The 11,583-nt window shown below is 30.8% G+C and overlaps 1 protein-coding gene across 7 annotated transcripts in view; it reads left to right on the top strand.

The window, feature by feature from the left end:
- Positions 1-11,583, top strand: part of LOC144957693 (ryanodine receptor-like) — a 199,479-nt gene that overhangs the window by 160,028 nt on the left and 27,868 nt on the right. For all 7 annotated transcript variants that reach the window (XM_078889091.1, XM_078889068.1, XM_078889059.1 and 4 more), the window contains 11 exons: positions 998-1,110; positions 1,416-1,515; positions 2,333-2,500; positions 3,266-3,334; positions 3,829-3,849; positions 7,215-7,314; positions 7,836-7,915; positions 8,518-8,594; positions 8,888-9,036; positions 10,420-10,508; positions 10,928-11,056. In XM_078889091.1, coding sequence (XP_078745217.1) covers positions 998-1,110; positions 1,416-1,515; positions 2,333-2,500; positions 3,266-3,334; positions 3,829-3,849; positions 7,215-7,314; positions 7,836-7,915; positions 8,518-8,594; positions 8,888-9,036; positions 10,420-10,508; positions 10,928-11,056 — 1,095 coding nt within the window. The remainder of the gene's footprint in view (positions 1-997; positions 1,111-1,415; positions 1,516-2,332; positions 2,501-3,265; positions 3,335-3,828; positions 3,850-7,214; positions 7,315-7,835; positions 7,916-8,517; positions 8,595-8,887; positions 9,037-10,419; positions 10,509-10,927; positions 11,057-11,583) is intronic.

Raw genomic sequence — 11,583 nt, forward strand, 5'->3', positions numbered from 1 at the left:
AAATATGAAAAAGATCGATTAAATTGGAATTTCCAGTTTAACTTATAAAGGAAATTTTTAATGTGTCGGGTCTCCCCTTTCCATCTTGTTTGAAGAATATAAATTTAACCTTTTTTGGAATAATGTCATTATTCTTCTAACCTATTATAAAAACGATAACTTGAAACGTCAATATCATTTGTCATTGTTGATTTAACTTGAGCTTTCACTCAATCTCATAACTGGTTTTAGTATTTCGTTTTCTTCTTTTTTACTTTTTTAAATGACACCATCGCTTAACTTAGGAGGTTCTCAATGTTGCTAGAAGTTAATATTTGATGGTTTTTCAAACTTTACTAATTCATGTTCACTCATCCTTTAATGAGCACCCGGTTATAGGCAGTAAAGAAAAGAATAACAAATTGGTCAATGGCACAAATCAATCTATTTGACTATTTTAACTGAGTACATATTTAAAAGTAGCAGTTGACTGACAGAAGTGAAAAGTGCACCACAGCCATATATATAGAAAAATTAAATAAAAGAAAATGCCCACTTGTTTGTACTGTGATTAATGATGCATTATTTATTTTATTTTTAAATGTCTCATTTTTGAAAGCATAAGAAATAAAAAAATCATAAACATAATATTGATAAGTCATAAATAATATGACAATAAGAAAATACAAATAGGCTGCTACCAGTCCACCATTTTGTATAGTTGAAATGACTATTATCTTGTTTTTTAATGTGTTGAACGAATGTTATTAATTTTGACACTAAAACCGTGATGATTATTATGAAGGGAATAACATTAATTGCAGATTTACGGACTATGTAAAAGTTGATTTAATAGAATAGCATGCTGGCTACCTCCGATGTGTATAGATTGCTGCCAAAATAAATGTGGGTATCTGACAATGACTAAAAGTGAATTTCAAGAATATATGACATTGATCTAAATTAGCTTCTCTGGCAACTCGTAGCTAATTTAATTTTTTTTCCTCGCTGTTTCTAGATTGAACATCCTAATTTGCATGGTAAAAGCGCATGGAAAAAAGTCATTTCATCACAAAGAAAAAGGGCTGTGATGGCTTGCTTCAGGATGATACCCCTTCATGGAACACCGAGGTGAGGTTATGCCTTCTTTTTTGGGGGTTTGGTAGGTGGAGGATTGTTTGATGTATTTATTTATTTATTTATTTATTTGTCTATTTGTTTATTAACTTATTTATTTACTGATTTATTGGCTCGTTTCTTTGTGTAAAATAGAATTATTGGTAATGAGAAGGTAAAGACACGATAAATTTATTCTCTCAGTTTTAACTAAACACTTTTTGTAAATGAACAGCGAGTCACTACACAATGACTGCATACTGCTTTTAAAAGCTATTGTGGCCGTCAGTAAGAACTGAATCATCAATTGGTCTTTTCAGGCACAGAGCGATGAATCTGTTCTTGAAGTCTTACAAAGAAATCTGGCTCCATGCCGAGGCTGAAGAAGCTGACAAGAACAAGTTAATTGTGGACCTTACTGTAAGAATTTGAAATGTGTCTTTTATGTGTTGCTCGGTAGCGCTCGGTAAGTTGTCATATGTTTGGGATTAGATATTGAAATGCTACCGAAAGACTCAATGGACTCAACAAATGTGTTTCAGCCCAAGTGCAAAGCTGTCAGTGAGCAGGAAAATAGGCCTACATGTAGAAGACACCTACAAATATTTCTACGGCTCATTAGAATCCTCATTCTTATACTTCCCTTAAAATTTAGCCTACTGAGCACAAACAGAAGCTCTTTTTTTGGGGGGGGGGGGGGGGGGGGATTTTTTTTTATTTTTAGCATTTTTTATATGTAAATATTTTCAGTCCGAGATAAAAGTACATATTTTTAACAAATTCTATTTGATGATTTACATCTTAATGTAGTAAAAAAGCTTTCAGATGAATATATATTTTTCAAAATCTCAATTGTGTTTTAGAAGGTCAAACAATAAAATAGGGAAAACTTTTTAACATGTTATGTTTTTGATTTTCTTGAACTGTCGCACCACTTATTACTTATCATTATTAATATAATTGCCTTGCTCCTGTTACTTTTTTGAAATTATGATAAAACCACATCGTTTTGAAAGGCTCAAATATTTATTTTAGGCAATCGTCCAATAGAAATTATTATAAATTAATACAGATCTTCCAATTAACTAATAAAAACAAAGTAAAACAGTGACATTAAAAATATCTATCATATGTGCAAAGAAAATTAATCTCACTCTATAAGTGAAAAAAAAACATAGAGAAAAATATAGATATCATGCATGGTATAAAATTTTAGTAACTAACTAATTCTTTACAGGAATTTCACGAGGAAGAAGAAGGAGAGAAGAAAGATGAGGAAGAGGAAAAGAAGCCTGACCCACTGACCCAGCTAATCACTGCGCTTTGTCGTGGTGCCACAAAACAGCAACAAAGCAGCTTGCCAGAAGATCACCTCTATACTTCTTATGCTGAAATCATGAGTCAGGTAAACCCAAATTTATACTGTTGTAATAAAGAAAAGAATGTGGTCTTGTAACCTTCTAGTTCTGCTTGTTTTCCGCCTTCTGGATAAAATATGGTAAAGTTATGTAATCTATTTCGGATCTAATGTACATATATGTAATATACACTGCAGAGTCAATTCAAATCACTTATTATAAACTATTCTTTAATTGATTGATATGTTGTTACTAATTATCACAGAACCAAATAACTACTTCTTTAACACGTAGACTCTTAAGTTGAAGATATTAGTAAGATGTACTGAAAACAGCCAATACAAGTAAACAATGGCCTTTCACACTTCTAGTGTATGATCTAGATATGTAGCATTTCCTTTTGAATTGAAACCGCTTGTTTAATCCTCTCCTTACCAACCCTAGGAAAATTGTCACATTCGTTACGATACAACCAACCTTTTTCTTATTCAAATTGTACATCATAAAATTTAAAGAAAATGAACAGTGTGTTGTAGAGCATGTTTTACTAAAGAAACTATGTATCGCAAGAATTTTACTGCTATTATGTCTGAGTGATAAAAAATCTATTTTGTGTTAGTTAATTGGGTGTGAAGTTTTGGGGAAAATCTTGAAAATCGTTGGTAAGGAGAGTGTTAAATCCTTATAATGATTTATATATTTCTCAGAGTTTTAAAAGCTATTAAGAATTTCATATCAGCAGCATAGGAATATTTCAACCTCAAAAGGGGAAAGCACTTTGTAAAATCCTAAATATTATTTTTGTCTTACAGAGCTGCAGTGGTGACGATGAGGAGGATGACGATGAAGGGGAAGAAGATGGTCCCGGACCTAGTTTTGAGGTAACTTGAAAAGAGCATGGAAATCTATGGGGAAATCATATTCATTTGTCTAAAATGCACATAATTCATCATCAGGATACATTGCTTACTAATCAAATCACACTTTGTTTTCATGGTTTTCTTCTGATAATCTTAACCCATATATTTTTGTTTATTTTTCTTAACATTGTGTTTGGATTTTTCCTTTAAAATTGATCTTTTTCCTTGAGGTATATTTATATTCTGCTATCACATAATGTATTTGCAACTTTCCAAAAACTTTGACACACCATTATTTAGACATTTTGGTTTTGTTCTTGCTAACACTTACGGAATGCTTTTTATATTTATTTCTTTGTTTTTAACGCATCGAAGTATTGATTCACAAACTTTCATTAATATTTTTTTATTAGTTATGTTCATTTTTTCATCTGAATTCTTCATTGATAATTCATTACTTTCAATTGCACATTTTCTGTCACGTTCAACTTTTCACAATTTTGCTGCATGGGAAGATTAAAGTGGAAGTCTGGAAGGTACAGTTAAATGTGACAAAGCAGATTCCACGATGCCTCCGCTTGACAGTTTCTGTGTATCTTGTTTTGAATGCAGATTGGTTTTAACCTCTTATTAAATATCTCCTGAGCACATTGTCACACAATGGAAATAATAGATATTCGTATTTTTAAAAACTAAGGTTATTGATTTAATGTTTATCAAAAAAAGGTATAAATGCAGTCGTTTTGTAATGGCAGTGAACTATTTTAATTAAAAGCTAGAAAACTGAAATTGAAAAGAAAATTCTAAACTAAAGCCATTGCTTTGTTGAAGAAAAAAAATATGTTTAATTGACAAAAGATATTAGTATTCTCACATTGCTTTGATTTACCATCTATCTGTGTCCCTTATTGACAGCCACATTATGAAAGCTACATTTATTCCTTTTTTCATTCTTGCATGACCATTAACAACAAGAGTACTTCCCATTGATTGTTGAATTAGGCACATAACCCCCAGTTTTACCTACGTATTACTGCTTAAAATGTTGATATTCTTTGCATCTTGCGCAATTTTGTTTTGCTTTCCATGTTGTTAAATGATGATAAGCAGAAAATGTTGGAATATAACATTGAAGAATAAGTTTAGAGACGCCTACTTTTTCGTTGTAAAATCCCCCAGTGCATGTTTGAATGGGATATAGACACATAAGAAGGATATGATAAATAAGCGTGTCTTCAGATTAGTATGCTTTTTGTCAAATGAGAATTCTCAAGCTTTTGTAAACATGTATTCAATGTTTTGGTTTTGATATATACACGTTTGACAACCGGTGTTGTTTTAAAGTGTTTTGTCATGCTGTAGACATTTTATCATTATCCACCCTAACATAAAAACAGACGGAAATACTCGAGTCAGAGCAACTGGGGACAGCGTGGCTTAGCGGTATGGTCTTTGCTTCGTACCCGAAAAGTACCGAGTTCGATCACCCAACGCTGCTCTGTATGGCCTTGAGCAAGTCACCTCGCCCTAGCTCAATTTGCCGCACTGCACTGCGGCTAACGCCTGAGTTATTCCAATCTTCACTTGGAATAAACCCTAGAGACAAATTTCTCAAATATATTTATTTATTTATTTATTTATTACTTCGTTTGGAAATTTATTTCAATCAAAACTTGAAAAAATAAATCTCACATAAACCTTGTCATTAATTAAAGGTCACTTCTTAATAGAAAGGTTAGTGAATATTATAGCAAAAGATTATACAAAATAAAGACACATTTATAAAGGAAAATATTACCACTTTACCTCTCACAATGCGCATCATAATGCGTCAGTTACTCCCCTAGTATGTCACTTAGATAAAATGTTCAATAAAAAGTCACCCAAAGATTAATGTTCATTCACGCCTGAGTTAATGTGAGACAATGTGTGCATTGTACCTTGCCCAAAGACGCAATGCTATAGTCGAAGCTGTGTTTTTTTAACATAAACATAGGAATATTCATTAACTTTCATTTTTTATAAACATTTGCCCAACTAAACTGCTTCTATACTTCCAAGTTATGTTCGCTATGACTCCTTTCATACTATAAACATCTACAAGCGATCAAAGTTCTAATTAATTTTAATCAACTGTTTTCTCACAAATAATGTTACTTTTATGTTTAATTCTTGTTAGATTTTATAAGCAAAAGTCTTTATTAGCTTCACAATTCGTAGTTTAGTCACCAGTTAATCATTGTGTTGTCACTATATCATGTAAACATGTTTTGGATATTAATTGTCAGGTACATCCTTCTACTTACCAGCTTGTACAAGGGATTTGTGCAAGAATTTTATTTTTGATTTATTATTATACTTTTATAAAAGTCGTCACCAATGTCATGAAAAAACAATTAGTTATTTTATTCAATTTAGAAAATTGTCAGAGCGTGATTGATTTAATGTACATTATTTAAAAAAAGATTATTTGACAATACAAAAAATGTAGAACCCTTCTTGCTGCTCTATGCTCCAAACATTTAATAAGTTGAATCTAACATCCCAAATTCGCACTCACTTTAACGTTAAATTTGAGTCGTCAAACGGCCTTTGAGATCCTGGTAGTCCTGAAAATTAATGTCTTTCTTTTTAAAAAAATAATTTGACGTTCGTTTTCATTATGAAGGGGTTTCATAGGTGTTGTAAATTTACTCTTGTCTTAAGTGCAGCTATCATTGTCTCATTTGAATTACGTTGAAAGTAATGTGTGTACAGTACAGACAGACATTGGCAGGGAAAAGAAACAGAGAGATGGGAGGGAGAGAGAGGCAGAGAAAAGGGGAGAAGGAAATTGAGGATAATATAGAGACATACACTTCCACACACCCACACCCACACACACAGACACACACACACACACACACACTATATATATATATATATATATATATATATATATATATATATATATATATATATACATATATATTATATATAATTTTAATATTTACCGCAATGTTGGAGTCAGTCAGTCAGTGGTAAATATTAAAATAATAATTCGCTCCATTGCTACATGTCGAGCACTATTCGTACCATATTTGTATCCAACACGATTCAATATATATATATATATATATATATATATATATATATATATATATATATATAGAGAGAGAGAGAGAGAGAGAGAGAGAGAGGGGGGGGGGAGAGGGAGGGAGAGAGAGAGAGCGAGAGATTGTCTAGATTTGAGATAATGCTTGCTTGCAATGACATGAAAATTTAAGCTTTTTCCAATCTCGTACTTGATAATTTTCGAGTTTTTTTAACGCAATTCGGAACATCATAATATATGTTTTTCCTCGATTTTGAAATTTAATATTGTTTTTGTAAATCTTTTAACTATTTATTACTAAATTTTTGCAATCACGATATAAAATGAACATTTAAAGCAAGTTTGATTTTAAAAGTATTCTTCTTTTCTTTTTTTATTCGAGGTGATATGTTTATTAAAGTTTCTCTTATATATGGTATTTTCCACTCAAAAAAGACATAATTACGGGTTGAAAGTATGCTTTAGATACATAATTTCCCTACATTTAATTGATATTTTTGAAACAATCTCACCTTTCTGATCGAGATAATCTAATTTGTCAATTATTATTAATATAATAAACTCAGAGGTTTACAACATATCATCAATAAATTTCCCACATATTTTTGTGATGTTCTAATGGGTTTTGAGATTATCTCTATCCTATTCTATGTTGAAAAGGCTTTCAAAACGTAGAGACTTATTCCAAAATTGAAAGTATCTGATTGATGCAACAAAAATATATTCCTAATAGAAATTATAATGCAACCAATGAGTTGAATTTACTTATCGAAATCATTAATCTTTCATAATATAATATAATCACAGGAACAAGAGACAGAAAAGCAGCAGCTTTTATACGAACAATCAAGATTATCAGATAGAGGGGCTGCCGAAATGGTTCTCATGTACATCAGTGCAAGCAAAGGTACGGTTTTTTATTATATCTTATCATTATAATCATCATCATCATCATCATCATCATCATCATCATCATCATCATCCTCATCATCATCATCATCATCAACAACAACAACAAGAGTATCATCCTCATCATCCCCATTATCATTATATTATTATCATTTTATGTTAGTATAATGTAATCTTTGTCATTTTTTCGGCCCTTTAATGACGTCCTAATTTTTAATTATTTAAATGACAGATACCTTTAGTGTGATATAAAAATAACCTTATCACTGAATTGAATGATACAAATTTATCAGTAACTCTACCCAAAACATTATACTTTCATTTAATATGACATTTTGTATTTACAGATAACTTTACCGATTCTATTAAATTGTGTGTTACTGCTAATGTGCATTGCAAATAAACAGACAATTTAATTAGAAATAAATAACTAAAATCGCCCTTATTTTATTCACTGCACGCTTTGCACTTTTAGTTAAATTCTTGATTTTACGAATGTTTGGATGTTGATCATTTCAGGAGAGCCGGGTCCTATGGTGAATAAGACCATTGAGCTAGGTATATCTCTTTTAAGAGGAGGAAACGTGGCTATTCAGAAGGTAAAAACTTTTTACTAATTATAGACTGAAATGCCTCAATGTTAAGATGTTAAATAGCTAAAATAGACGTTAAATACATTTGAATCATCAATCGTCGCAAAACGTAGTGATAAACCTAATGCAAAAAAAACCCCAACAATTTCAAGCTTAGCTTATAAAATTGAAGTTAAAATAAATTCCTTCATTGATGAGAATGAGTTTTGTTTCCCCAAATTAAAAAAAAGTCATTTAATTTCTCAGTCCTGATCACTTTAACTTTAAACTCATCTTAGAAAAATCTTGTTCATTCTGATATGATATACTATATCGATACGGTTGGTTACACGTAGACCCGAATAGTTAGACATACAATTTGTTTGTTGATATTGTTACATGGGAATTTAACGATGCTACATTTGGATCAATTTTCAAAGAAATTGCCTTATAATTGGCTTGAGCCATAATTTTGAAATGATGCCCGTTTTTTTCTCTCTGAAACCACGACGATATTGCCTTTTTAGTTTTTCTTTTATTTTAGGATTTATGTTATATTTTTAGCTATATATATTCATAGACATTAAACTTTACCTAAATAACTTTTTCTTTTTACATTTTTTAACCAGAGAATGTTGCAGGCTTTAAAAGACAAGAAAGATGTGGGATTTTTTACTTCAGTGGCTGGTTTAATGCAGCAGTGCAGGTAAGCTGTCGACTATGATGCAAGTGACTATTACTAACCAATTCTATTTTACTACGTTAAAAAAAAAACTTGTTATGACCAAGAAAAAATATATAATATATTATATAATATATACTTATGTATATATATATATATATATATATATATATATATATATATATATATATATATATGTGTGTGTGTGTGTGTGTGTGTGGGTGTGTGTGTGTGGGTGTTGTGTGTAAGTATTAAATGAAATTTAGCGGTTTTTAATTTAAATAAAATAGCTTGTCATTTTGATTTATCACCACCAGCGTCTTGGATTTAGATGCCTTTGAAAGAACAAACAAGGCAGAAGGCCTTGGAATGAGCACAAGCTCTGGGGCAGGCAACCTGTCAGACGCCGAAATCACTTGCAAGCTTTTCAGATTTCTTCAGCTTCTCTGTGAAGGTCACAATCTAGGTGAGTCAAAGTTTTCTAGTCTTATATAATTTTTATTTTATTTTGATGGCTTGGAACTTCATATTATGTTTTCTAAAGTACCATCATTATATTTTTTTCAAATATTTAATTGACTTAATAAAAAGAGAAGAGATATAAAGATAGACAGACAGATAGATAGATTGACATTAAAGAAAAAAAAATAATAATGTATATACATGTATGTATATATATATATATATATATAATATATATATATATATATATATATATATATATATATATATAGACATGCAGATATGTAGATAGATATATAGATTGATAGATAAAGAGGTATATATATATTATACATCTTGTGGTTCATTCGGTGGCTCTGTTGTCTTGTCACAAAAGTCAAGTGATGCTAAGTGTGGTTATTGGCCGGATAGGTGGCAATTATCGAAGAAAATTCTAATCCTGACATTGTGTCCTTGGTTAAGACAGTTAACACGGATTACCTTTCTCGACTTAGGTATGAATAAGACCCAATATTAACATAACATAACATATGGTATAGGGCAAAATAGGATAAGATCCCTTGAATGCCCTTAATATTAATAGTAATGCCATAAATCTATTGATTAAAGATTACAATAATGATACACGTGGTAAAGATAATATTTCAACTTAAATGTACTCATGTGGTTACAAACAGATATCTTTAACCGTGACATGCAAAGCACACACTCACACGCACACACACACACACACACACATGCACACATACACACGCGTATAGAAGATAACCATAATAATATAATAATGCATAATATATACATACAAGATTGAAAGCCATGTCAACAGCAGTGCAAACACGTATTATTCGTCATATATAACTCTCCCATCATATAATTCCCTGTCTACTAACACCTTGAAATAATCCATAGATTTTGCATTCTTTGTTTCAAATTTCAAACTGTTCCATTTCTGATATTGTAAGAGTGGTAGTACAAAAAGACTCTAAACAGACGATTGCTACTGTATGAAATGGAAATATTCTTCCATAGGACCTGTTGGGGGAGTAAATGAAGCATTGTGAAACGCATTGTGGATGGTAAATCCGTTTAAATGCGTTACCGAAATGTTCTTATGTCTGTAATTATGTATGTATGTAGATATAGCAGCTTATTAGCGAGAAGAACGGATGTTATATTAACCAATAATTATTTATTAGCTGATATTGACCAAAAGAATCGTTTTTGATTCATGCTATGTACAAAATTAGTCTTAAAGTAGCGGCAACATATGTTCAAGGTCCAGATTAAGAATTCTAATTAAGGCATAAAAATCCAGGTTATGCTTTTTAATGTTGGTATATGATAATGAACTAAGTATATATTTTTTTCCTCGAATTAAAAAAATCAGAGTTCCAAAATTACCTACGCACCCAAGCTGGCAACACCACTACTGTCAACATTATCATCTGCACTGTTGACTATTTACTAAGACTGCAGGTTTGGTTTTAGACTTGAATTTATTTTACGTCTCATTTTCTGCTTAAGTCATTTGCTGATGGCAGTATCCTCTGTTTTATTGTTCACAATGAGATACACTTAAGAAAGCAATCAAAGCCTCAGTCTGCTTAGCTTTTGAAATGTTATGAAAATTTAAGGCTAACATCTTTTGATCTTAAACCCCTCTTATGAATGAACTTTTTTAGAAATTTAAATTAACTGATATATTTTACTTACATTATCCCTGGTTGTCATGATTTTTAATATTCTTCTTTTGAAAATAAAATTATAATACAGAAGACATCGCCGCACAGGTGTAAATCTACATTTCATTAATCTATAGATACTATCTCTCTCTATCACTTTTAAAATAGGAAAAGACATCTATTTACAAAAATGTATTTTTCTTGCAAATAAAGGAGTCTACTATGGACTTTTACTGGCACTACTCAGGCAAAGACGCTATTGACAGATCTGGCAAAGATAATTTTAGCAGGGCTATCATGGTAGCAGCCCAGGTCTTCAATTCACTCACAGAGTACATACAGGTATGGGTTATAGAATTCAATAAATATGCAGATGAATATAAATGTATAACTGAATAAATAAACATGGTTCATAATTTAGTAAATCAAGTTTACAAATTGACATAAAATTCAGGAATCAATTGCTTTTAGTCATAAAATCTTATTTTTACATATTTCTAAAACAATGTACTTTAAAAGCATCGAATATTATTGCATAAAAATATCCACATATTTCAAATAGAGGTGTAAACTAAAAAGAAAAAATGAATTCCTTCTAAGAAAATCTTTTTATCAATGATGATAGATGCTAGAATATATTTTAAAAGATGTTCATGAATAAAGGAAATAATCTTCCTAAAATCATTGTTTTTTAAATACTGCAGATGATTATTTCTTATTAGTTAAGATCATAAAGTCTGCTGATAGTAGGAGGAAAACACTGTCGATGTGTCTTGCTATTCGAACGAAGGAATTATAGCTGGCAACTCATCTTTTAAGCTTTCAGCCAGGGTTTTATTGTTTTAGTTTCTTTTCCGCATTTTCTCTTT

Source organism: Berghia stephanieae, chromosome 1 (genome assembly GCF_034508935.2).
Source record: "Berghia stephanieae isolate SIO BIC M18660-M18661 chromosome 1, UCSD_Bste_1.3, whole genome shotgun sequence".
NCBI classification, from domain to species: Eukaryota; Metazoa; Mollusca; class Gastropoda; order Nudibranchia; family Aeolidiidae; genus Berghia; species Berghia stephanieae.